The sequence below is a fragment of the Erigeron canadensis genome, chromosome 6, assembly GCF_010389155.1.
Source record: "Erigeron canadensis isolate Cc75 chromosome 6, C_canadensis_v1, whole genome shotgun sequence".
In the NCBI taxonomy this organism is placed as follows: domain Eukaryota; kingdom Viridiplantae; phylum Streptophyta; class Magnoliopsida; order Asterales; family Asteraceae; genus Erigeron; species Erigeron canadensis.
The window spans coordinates 42,088,086-42,100,588 of record NC_057766.1 but is presented as its reverse complement, the minus strand read 5'-3'; the positions used below and the strand labels follow the sequence as shown (position 1 = coordinate 42,100,588).

The following is a 12,503-nucleotide window of genomic DNA, read 5'->3' as shown; positions in this document are numbered from 1 at the left end:
TGATCCAACTTTTTGCCGACCAACACCACCCATCTTGAGAATTAATCGACTTTGTATTTGTGACAAATTGGACTTTTAGAACACTTATATGCGTGCCCATTTCATATATACATACAGTGACACACGTATAATATAAAAAGTCAGGGTGATAAAATTGATATTTTATAATTAACTTGTAGTCTAAAAAGTCTTAGAGTTCAAATTTTATTGTAAATAATTATTTCTTAAAAATGTCATCAAAGATTTTCTCTTAATGAATTTTCCCGGTAATTCAAGTTGATTATATAAAATACATGCTGTTAAGTCCAAATTTACCGTACGTAAAAAACATTTTCTTTGTAACATAATAGGTTGCATTATTTAAAAATAAAAATATCAGTAAGGTATTATTATTTTTTTCAAAGCATTCAAGTCTATCATAATATAAGATCATTAATTTTGAGTGGATTCATCTGAATTCAAGTCTTATTTTTATTTTCCATATGTGTGAGAGTGCATTATTTGTGTTTGTGTATATGTGTGTGTTTTGGGTGTTTGTGGGGGCAAATAAAACTAATACTACTTAAAATTTAGGAGCAAGTTAAACTAAGTACAAGGATGGAGCCAGAAATTTTATTATGAGAGGGAAAATTAAAGGTATTGTATTATACTTAGGGTCGAACCCATAGATTTTTGATGCCTAGAGTGATTTGTTTCGAAGATGTCTTACTAAATTTTGTAAAGAGATATCAAACTATTATTTAGATGTTTGGGACATAATCAAACTAGAAGCTCAATTCTATGTTTATTTTCCTATTTTAAAAAGACAATCAAAATTCAAAAAAATGAATCTAGTTGAATATAATATATAAGTATATGACGATATTTTAAAAGTCAAATTTTATTGAAACAACCAACCAAAAATTTTTTCCTTGACTAGTCGCCAATAATATCATCATGAATCATTGATTACACTTTCAAAAAAGAGTTTATATTTTTATAGCACTTATAAAATGATCTAGTTCTTAAGTGTGAATAACAAGTATCGACACTTATAAAATCGAAGGTTAAAGTTTTGAATTGTTATTATTACTTAAAATATTAATCCTAAAACAAAATTCCTACATATAAAGTTTATGACTAAAAAGTTAGTCAATAAAATAAAAAGGTCAGAATGTTCACTTAAATAAAGTATAAGGACTTAAAGGAGAAAAAACTTAAAGTTGATGTATCCTTTGTAAATTAATCATCATCTTCCCCAGCCCCCCTTCCTTCTTTCACTGTATACCTGCAACTACCCCAACACCATTAAAACTTAAATTGATCTATCAATTGTAACTGCAATAATTAGCTTTTAACTATACAAAACCTGTTTTCATCATCATCTATTTAGTATATATCTTTTTCAGAGCCAAAATCATAAACATACTTTTAAAAGTTAAAAAAAAATTAGAAATTGTATGAAAATTGGAGTGGGGGCAGTTGCCCCCATGCTAAATCCGTCCCTCGTCTAAGTACTCAAGACATGGTAAACACAATGACTATGACCATGCATTGATAATATCTATTTTTTCCTTGCAAGTCTGTGTAATCGTACTTGTTTTAGGAGCAAACTAATTCGGCGCCACGTCAGACCCATGGCGTTAGAAAGCTCGTCACCGAATAGACTTTAATTTAACCTCCTCGATATGAAATCCATATCACCCAAAGATTTAAAAGGAAAAACTCACTTAAGTTTGAAAATTAAATACATGTGGTTTTGGGAAGAATAAGATTTATGACATCTATATTGAAAGACACATAATGCATTTGCAAAACAAACCGACACATAATCTAAAACATATTAGCGGATCGAATAAAACAACCAATGAACATCTTTTTGAGAATTTGTTTAAAATTTTATCATTATGTATTGAGTTTAATGAAAAGGGTAAAAACATGTGAATATAAGCATTATAAAATACTAGTTGACAATTAATATCTACATTACAACAATTCACAAAATTAAAACTCCAATGTATGCAAGTTAATTTTGATTTTGATTAAACAAAGACAATTGAATTTTAATTTTGCCAACCGCATAATCAAAATTGTTTTCATTCCTATGTGCACTTAACTTTAAATATATATAATAGTAATAGAGAAGAGAAATGATATTCGTACCATCGAAATTGATTCATTTACCACACAGTTTAAGTATTACAGCACACTGTACATTCAGTTAATGCAAAGTTGTGGTAAATTAATCAATTTTGAGGTACTAATATCACTCCCCAATACAGAATATAAAATCAAACTAGTGGAAGTATAAAAGTCGAGTGTCTCAACATTAATCCCAGTCACCAATGAGTCAGTGACACATTAATATATTACAAGCATCACTTTTAATTGATTTATATTTTAAAATGATTTTTTCTTGGTTGAGATTGAAAGGGGCAAGAAACCCCCTAAACCTGTGTAACGAGTTGGTAGTTGGTACCATGACTCCCTCCTTGCAAGAGGTTTAATGTTGGTTAAGCGCTTCCACTAAACACCCAGTGGCCAATATACTGCTCAATCGAAGGATTGAACCCTCAAATACATTTTTAAGGAGGCTTCATTGTAGTAGACCCTGGATGTCACAAATAATAGGTAAGCTTCCATTTATGATCGTTGGTCTCTTGGTTGAGAATACTCCGAGACATTAAGCTATATTTAGCTCATTGTAACGGTTTATGGTTTTGTCTGCAAACGGGTTTAGCCAATTTATTGACCATTACAATATGTCATAGGATAAAATCGACTTGCATCACTTTTGGGAAAAAGCGAACGATACTATTAGGACATATATATTGTAATGACTATTCTTTTGTTTGACTGGTAGCGTAAATTCATGTCATTATTTAAATTTATAACCATACAGATTAATCAAACTAAATAATTTTTTTGATTGACATACATTATGTAGAGAATGCAAACAAAAAGATCCGAGTCGATGTTGTCCAAATTAAGACAAATGCAATTGCAACATTAGCATGTGTATCTTCGGCTTGGACCAATAATGGTAAACCTGACAGTCGAACCGGGTTCGGTAGCTATCAGTAGGTTTGTTGTAATAGAATCATGCTAAACGTGTGAACCATTATGGTCGGATCAAAGCCGGTCAAATATCCTTTTTATTTTTGTTTTTAAGTTAGTAACATTAACATACCATCTTTAATTGTTTGTATTAAGTAAATATTGTTTTAATTGTTGCTTATTATGTTAAACTTTGATTTTATTTTTAGATAATTGACGCTAAAACTTAATATTAACTTATGTTGTATATAAGTTATAATCTTTTTGGTATTAATATGATAAATGTATGCTTCTTTTCGTTTCTAGTTTGACATGTACAATCTTATTCGACCAGTTCAATATATGGTCCGGGTTTTCAAATCGTTGGCTTGGACGCAAGCATAAACATATCAACTTGGTAAAGTTGTACCAGCGTTCTTATTCACTTTTGTCGAGATTTTGCGATTTGGAAATGTAAAGTGATCGAACATTTTTCTAAAAACAACAGATGCCATACGAAATTTCTTGGAAATTTCCGAAAAACAAAATTGTTGATATTATGCCAATTAAAGGTATCTAAGAAAATGACTTTTTGTGGGGAAAAAAGGTCACCAAGAAGAGATTGAAAGAAATGACTAGTTGTATATCTACATGGATGAAAATAACATTTTATCCTTTTCATGTAGCTGTAGTCATCTAAATATTCATTGGTTGTCATAGTCAGTTAATCACACAAACACACACAAAGAAGTCATGAAAGATAACTTATCAGCCTTGTTTTTCTCTATAGTTGCACTTAACTATCATTTTGAGTGTTACGAACTTTGTTAAATAAGGATTTAAGGTTTTCCTTTTAACAATCAAGTATACACTAAATCATTATGGATTACATAATAAATACATATAGAATACACACTATGAGACTTTTATTTTGGAATTTTTTTTACAAGAATTGTGAGAACTCCTTAATTATGTATTGAATTACGTGTTTTTAAAATCCATTCATATGTAAAACGTAATAAAAGTGTATGTTGCTGAACAATATTTTCAAAAATTTATATATAGTCATTTGTTCACATGTGAATGATAATGTGAACAAATCTATTCATAAGTTTAGAGAAGACTATTTTGAATGTTTTAAAAACAAATTTATCGTAGAACATACATTGTTAATGGTTCACATGAGAGTGAACTTTAAAGATATGTTATCGAATACATAATTTAAGAGTTACCGCAATTGTTGCGAAAAAATAGTTACATAATTTAAGAGTTCTTCCGGTCGTTGCAAGAAGTGATATTCGTATACCAAAATTTAGCCATAAAACAAGTGTATAAGTTTTAATGCACAAAGTACAACTGAATAATACAAATATTGTTATAACAATATCATTTCCTAAAAAATAGGTCTCAAAATAAGGAAAGCCATACACAGACCAAAAAGAACTGCGTTAAGTAAAATTACATCGATAAAAGTATTTTTGTAAAGTTATAACCGATCTGACTCAATTAATGAAAGCACAACATATCTATAAGACTAGACGGAGTGGACATTTTTCTCCCCGACCCTCGCCCTCTCTCGCCCCCCCACCACCCCCGTCCACCGACTCTCCTTTTGGCCGACCCCTCTCCCTCGCCCGACCTCACCTTTGACCCTCCTCACTTCAAGATCTTTCCCCCTTTCCAAAGCCATTAACGGCTATTTGGTTTTTTTTTTTAATTTTCCCCTTCCTATATATATCTTCATCTTCTTCCTTTTTTAACAAAACATATACATATATACAAAACACCATCACACAAACACATAAATCTTCTTCCATTTTTACATAAATATATACATATATTACGGATATGGATCCTCCATCACCCTCTTCATCCGATGATTCAATCGATCTCGACGACGCTATTCTTAGTACCGTTGCTTTGACAGTTACTACTATGATTCAAGCCGCGGAAGACGAGGAGGACGAGGAAGACCAACTTTCGCCTAGAAGAAGAACGGTTCTGGAACGTCGACGTGAGGAGGCATACGTCCGATTGGTCCGCCTTTACTTTGCTGAGCGACCCGTATTTGGCGCGAGGGATTTTAGACGGTGCTATCGTATGAGCAAGCGGCTATTTTTGAGAATTACAAATGACTTGGAAGAAAGGTATCCATATTTTCAACAAAGAATGGATGCTCGTGGGAAGCTGGGTTTCATGCCGATACACAAGACTACCTCCGCGCTTCGTCAATTAGCATATGGGTGTAGCGTTGACTTGTTTGACGAGCATTTGGAGATGTCGGCTAGGACTTCCCGGGAGTCGCTGATATATTTTTGTAAAGGTACATTTTATATATAGTTATATATTATTTAGTTACGTACATTTTATATTAATTTTACATTTTATATAGTTACGTACATAATATTTAGTTATATATTAAATAGTTACGTAAATATTATATAGTTACGTACATAATATATAGTTATATATTAAATAGTTACGTACATATTATATAGTTACGTACATAATATATAGTTATATATTAAATAGTTACGTACATATTATATAGTTACGTACATAATATTTAGTAATATATTATATAGTTACGCACATAATATATAGTTATATATTAAATAGTTACGTACATATTATATAGTTACGTACATAATATTTAGTAATATATTATATAATTACGTACATATTATATAGTTGCGTACATAATATTTAGTAATATATTATATAATTACGTACATATTATATAGTTGCGTACATAATATTTAGTTATATTAATTCATTTACGTATTTATAAATAATTTAAATAGGTATAAATGAAATGTATGGACCGACATACCTACGGAGACCTACATCTATGGATCTTGAACGAATATACGATGTGCATGAGCAGCTTCATGCTTTCCCTGGTATGATCGGTAGTATTGATTGCATGCACTGGCCATGGGAGATGTGTCTAACCGCATGGCGCGGTTCGCACACCAGAGGGGATGTTGGTAGACCATCATTGATGCTTCAGGCGGTTGCGTCTACTGACTTGTGGATTTGGAATGCATATTTTGGTCAGCAGGGGTCCAACAATGACATCAACGTGTTTGAGGCGTCCCCAGTCTTGGAAGAAATTATATCTGGCTTGGCACCTACAGGTTAATTACGTACTTAACGTTTATGTATAATATGTAGTAATATATTATATATGCTTTTATTAACTAATATTAGCTTTTGTTTAATTTACAGCGGGTTTTTATGCAAACAACAACTACTACAAAGCCGGATACTACTTGACAGATGGCATCTACCCTGAGTATTCCAATTTTGTGAAGACTTTTACTGACCCGATTGATGAAAAGAGAAAATACTTTAAGAAAAAACAAGAATCGGCGCGAAAGGATATCGAGAGAGCATTCGGGGTTCTTAAAAAGCGTTGAAAAGTTATTAGTTTTTCCTCACGGTTTTGGGACAAACAGAGGATGCATGACGTGATATACGCGTGTATCACTCTACACAACATGATATTGGAGGATGAAGATAAAGCTTTTTGTCAAGACTTCAACGATGAAGACCCGACACTAGACCCGGCGTATTGGGAACAACAAACTCCAATGGAGCAACGGATCTCGAATTCACAAGCCGTACGAAATAGCCAAACCCACAACATGCTCTTAGCGGATTTGGTAGATCATCTTTGGGAAAACAAGAGGGGAAATCCTCCACCATACGTGCCACTGGAAGTCGATGACTACTTTAGCGATGATGATTAGTTATTAGTTATTTATTTGTGTTTGTGTATCGAATAATTTTTTTTTTATGTGTTTGATGTGTGGTTTTTATGTTTTAGTTTGTATGTGTTGGATTTTAATTTTAATGGTTAGTATTTTATTTTACTATTTATAGAAATTTTGTTATTTTTAAAATAATATGAAAATCATAAAAAATTAAAACAAAAAAAAAATCAATCATTAAAACCAATCATTGAAAGTGCCACATGGCACAAGTCGCCCCTTACTTAAAAACCCACCCATTTCCACCCTTTTTGAGGGGCAACTCTTTTTATCCTCCATGCCACATGGCACAAGTCGCCCCTCCTTCCCCCGACACCACTCCTCTTAGTCTAAGGTTTTATTGTTTAAACTTTGAAGAATACCCAGAGCCCACATTTCACCAACCAGGCAACCATAGGTTTATAGAAATGCCCACAGTTAATATTTAAGTAAACGATAGTAACTACATGTATTACTATATCAAATATAAATGAATGATATAAGGTTTACTGTTGATATAGGTAGGAATTAGCAATTTGTTAGTCTTATTTAGGTAATAATTTAGTTAGATGAATTAAAATATGGCCAGTTACAGTTAGCCCACATCTGGAATTTGGTAGTGAAGTGCATTGAAGTTTTTCTGCGGCACGATTTGCCACTTTCACTTATCGTGGAATACATATTGGCTCTCTAGGACTTTAGGTACAACATATTCTGGCACTTACTGTATTCCCATCTGCTACAATCTTTTGATTGACCTTGATTTTATCAAGTAGATTTTGTATCATGGTTAAGAAGAGTAATTTTACAATAAGAAATTGATTGTTTGAGTTAAAAAAAAAAAAGAATTTCAAAAGTACTTATGGCCTTATGGGCAGTGTGTTTAGTTGTATAAAGATTCAATATAAAGATTCAAGATGAAGTTGTTTTTGAATAACACAGAGAAATAAAATCTTATCTGGACATTTCCAGATGTTTTAAAAAATACATATGCTACAGATAAATGAGTACACTTCCAATGATCAATAGTAAGTTGTATGGGAAACATTGATCCCCAGTTGACTAAATGCCCTAAACAGAGTACAGATGAAAGCTTTTCTGAATGAAAAGCTTATATAATTAGTATGTCAATTACAGTTAGACCACTGGATTCAAGTAATTACTGTTTTGACTATCTGTTATCACGGCGATTCTTTCTCCATTCCCATGGCTTTTCTGGGTGTGCTGAAGCCCACAACCCGACTCTCTTAGCTCTAGCTTCTTTCTCCCACTGTTTCGGAAACAATTTAGCGTTTTCTTATGGATCATTTCACGGCTTAATTGAATAACATAAACAAGAAAGAGATGATGTTACCTTTTCTAGTTCGGGTCGTTTGTCATAGGCTCCATAATGCCATACAAGTCCTTTCTTTAACATATGTTCCTGTTTGTTATTCATAAAAACCATTTAAGTTCACATCTCATTTATAGACACCAAAAGTGAGGATTCGACACCATTTACTTATAAAATGTGGATTTGCTTCATGTTTCATCTCAAATAAGTGAAAAGGGAAAATAAATATGTAGAATTGCTTAAAGACAAGCATGTCAAATCACTTGAATGTCATTCCTATTCTGAAGTATTCTTGGTGCCTAAAACCTCATGAATTATTCTATTCAAGAAATTGAATGTCATTTGCACAATTTTGACATACTAATTATATATGCTTTCTACATTTTTGGATGAAAGCTTTTTAGATCAACCTTGCACACCAAAAGGCTACAGGTTGTGATCCATATCTGTTATTCAACCCGCCCATGTTGCTACCTCTAACAAAAAAAAGTTGAGATCTACCTGGATAAAGACGCCATTGCAGTAAATATCGCCTACACAACGACCATAACGGTCTTGATCAAAAATCAAAACTTTTAATTGCTTCCCCACAACCATCTTAGAGAATTCCTCCTTGGCCTCTTTCCCATAAGGCATTGAGCTCTCTGGTGCATCTATTCCTCTGTTACATGTTTTACAGCCACACCATTATATATTCATGCTACACAAAAATGAAATATACATCAGAATGCTTCATGTATTAAAAAGTCTGTATTTTACCTTAGTCGAATCCGATACTTCCGGGCTAGAATTTCCTCATTTTGTATGTTTAGCATCCTGCATCAGTTAACATTTACAATTAATACAACTATACAAGTTGGATGATATAGATAGGGGTCCTATAAACAGCATTGGTTTGGAATTGAAGATAAAATGTTTATATACCGATAACCAGCATCTATAATTTGCTTGTGGAGTGCATCTGCCTTGGTGTAATTCCGCTGTGCACGTGCCTTGGCTCGTTCCACAGCTGCTATCTGTACATCTTGTGGAACACATGCTGCCTCTCGAGGATTTAAGGTACTAACGTAAACTGTCACTGTATCACCATCTGCTACAGCTTTTTCATCCACCTATGTTTATACAAGTAGAATATAACTCACAATCTGGAAAAAAAGTATATGCGCAGTAAGATATCGAGAATATGACTTAGAATTGTAGACATCCTTACTGGAAGTGTGTTTAGTTCAAATTTAAGTCCACTGGGAACTGGTGGTGCTTGCGTCGTATTGACAACTTCAACCGTGGATTGAGATAGAGGGAGACCATAATACGATAGAAAACCCTTCATAAAAATCATCAAAAAAATACACAATTTAGATGGAAAATGGGATTGGATAGTAGAATTTCAGGAGGGGCAAAATGGTCTGGTTTGGGTCAGGTTGACCTTAACATTCCTTACAGTTTAGCTATATAAAAGTTAATATACTCCATAGTATGATTACAGAAACTTTTAGCATAAAATCCACCCAGTTTTCACATATAACCTGAAATGATTCTCTTTATTACAAGTAGTTTTGTATATTTTATAAATAATTCATCATATGCTAAATATGATAAGAAAACCTGTTAGTACAAGAAAAATTGAGCTTTTTTAAGAAGCAACCGGAGATTCTTTTGTAATTTGACATTGTATAGATAAGGAATTATACAACCCAAATACCAATTTCATAAAATCGTGTAGCAATTTAATTTATCCTATCTTAATTAGTTATACACATATATAGAGAGAGTGAGTGAGAGAGAGAGGACCTCAACATCGGCCTTTTTGTGCCTCTTCAAGGCGTTAACCACAAACGCTGAAACCTCTTCAGGTGATGTTGGTGGTGGTCTTGATTGTGCCCATGCCTCAGAAAGTTTGCCATACCTTCATATATCACCATTAATTTGAGAAAATTAAGTATCAAATACCAATCCAATAACAATGTGGAATTACATATCCATATATATATATACCTAATACCCCTTAATTCCATAGTCAATAATTGTGGGCAAAAAAATATGTTACCAGTTAGACTGAGCTTTCTTTGATGAAACCACATGTTTACTCAAACCTTCAGGCACCTACAATAACAATCCACAAATTCGGTTTTGCTCATAAATTAATATTGATACATGCATATATTAAGAAATAAAAGGATATTTTGGGGAGCATATATTTAAGTACTTATGCTTAAAAGTTGTGCTCAAAATAAGCATCACAACTTAAAAATAACTGCAAAATTGTCTTGTTAAAGTAAGTTAAAATCTTAATTACTTAATAACCATACACTTTAAACCGTGTTATAATAAGCTACACGCATTTGAAACATGTAATCCCAAAGAAACAACAACCTCTAAGTTATGACAAATTGAAGTTATATATGAATGAGCTGAATTTAGCAGGTTGATGAAAGAGAATGATATACCTGAGAGGTCATTTCAAAGTGATGAATATCTCGAGCCAAGGCTGAAACACCAGCAGTCGTCGTCGTGTTATAATTATAAGCACCATTAATATGGTAGCCGCCGTATGATTGTTGTTGATCCACCCAATTATTACCAGCAGCAGCAGGCGTGTAATTGGAATAACCACCAGGGTAGCCGTATGGTGGTTGTTGATTATTCACCCAATTACCACCACCACTACTTGGCTTTGAACAACACTCACCATACAAGAACCTCAGTGCATTTCCCATCCTTTAACTAATTCAAATTTACCCCCCTAGCCTCAATGATCGATCGATTTTATTCAAAGATAAATTTATGAAGATTACGGGCTTGTCGTTGTTGTTGACTTGTTGGTTGCAACTTGCAAGAAATTTAAGAAAAAACGTTTTATTGAAGAAAAGTATCATCATCACCATATCATTTACAAAACAAGTGGATATCTGCCACGTGTAGGTGTATGATTTGTTGAGAAGCTCGCGGGCTAAGTCGACAACTGTATTGTGGGTGCTATTTTATTATTATTTATTAACGTTAAAGTCATTGTTCAACTAATTACGTCAACAACAAGAAACGTAGTTTGGCGAATTTCGTAAAAACACACCGTTTGCCCACACTTTTTATGATTAAAAAGACATAACAATTAGATTACTGTTTTAGCCCCGCGCATGCTGTGTGTGTATATGATGATATGAATTTAAAAAGCCAGTGGTATTATAATTACAATAACAAAATAAAACAAATGGAATGATAGAAAATGAAGGGGAAAAGCAATTCGCAAAATCTAAAACAACCAGACCTCAGACCTATCCCTTTGTTGTTAATTAGTACGGAGTGACTACTCTACTAACCTATTCCTTCGAGCTTTAATAATTTACCCTTAAACCTCATCATTTTGACAATTTTTTTGTGGCCCCAAAAACCATCACAAATGATGGTGAATCTGAATCCAAACGTAAGGAAAGGTGAAGCCACATGGGATAGACATTTTGGCTTCAATAATGCATATGATAAAGTCAACTCACATGCCCGCAGTTGACTAATTTCAGTGATCAACGTGCTCATCTCTTATTCTCTTTGGTTTCTTAAAAACTAGGAGGTTTAAGACGCGACTTCAGCCATTACAATTACGTTTGCTATTGATATACTTTAGTTATGCTACTTTTACTTGGGTTTAATTCAAAGAATCACTCCATTATCGATATATTTGTTCAAAAGTTTATTATGTCACTGTTATATATGTTCGCTAAAATCTTTTAACATATCAAATATTTATTTATTTGAAAACAATACTACAAATACATATTTAAAAGTTTACAACACAAAAAAACAAATCGATGGACTAAAAGAAAAACCAAAAAGGAAAAGAAAACTAAATGGTACAACACACGGCAAGTGATGAGTGGTGCCCCTTGAAAATTTTGGGCCCTAGGCTTAGGCCTTTGTTGCCTTAGACTAAGAGCCGATCATGTATATATGTAAAAGTCGAAACATGAGATACCTCCTGTGGCATGTTGCTATGATTACAAGCTCACGATTTTAGCATCGGAGGATTTATTCATACCCTTTTCCTATAAATGTTTAAGGCCTATTTTTCCCATGTATTAGACACATGTTTTCAAAATCTCTTTTTAAAAACAATCTTTTTTACCTCGTAAGATATGACTGTTGGAATTAATATGATTTGTATTGTAAACATAATGAAAACATGATAATAATAATGTGTACTTGGCGATCTAGTGGACCTTGTAAGAGCATAATGTTTGCCATTGATGTCGGGTTCCCAAAACGAGATGATTGTATTAAGATGGGATTGAGAATTTAGGAGAGAAAAACACACAAGAGTTAGATGGAAGATTAGGGTTAAGAATGTTGTACATGACTCTCTATTTATAGAGAGAACATTTACAACTTAGCCCCTGGTGTTTAGTATG

General features: G+C 33.0%; 2 protein-coding genes across 2 annotated transcripts; one reads left to right on the top strand and one right to left on the bottom strand.

Moving 5' to 3' along the window:
* Positions 1–4,863: 4,863 nt before the first annotated feature.
* LOC122604937 lies at positions 4,864–5,931 on the top strand. The gene is made up of 2 exons (XM_043777795.1): positions 4,864–5,338; positions 5,903–5,931. Exons 1-2 carry the CDS (start codon positions 4,864–4,866, stop codon positions 5,929–5,931), a joined length of 504 nt encoding a protein of 167 aa, XP_043633730.1.
* A 1,782-nt stretch (positions 5,932–7,713) lies between these two features.
* On the bottom strand, positions 7,714–10,940 carry LOC122603405 (staphylococcal-like nuclease CAN1). Its single transcript, XM_043776097.1, has 9 exons — positions 10,551–10,940; positions 10,151–10,206; positions 9,895–10,009; positions 9,314–9,427; positions 9,028–9,215; positions 8,863–8,919; positions 8,605–8,764; positions 8,125–8,193; positions 7,714–8,040 (listed from the first exon to the last, which is right to left on the bottom strand). The coding sequence occupies exons 1-9, from the start codon at positions 10,818–10,820 to the stop codon at positions 7,942–7,944; spliced, it is 1,128 nt and encodes a 375-aa protein (XP_043632032.1). The 5' UTR covers positions 10,821–10,940; the 3' UTR covers positions 7,714–7,941.
* Between the last annotated feature and the right edge of the window lie 1,563 nt (positions 10,941–12,503).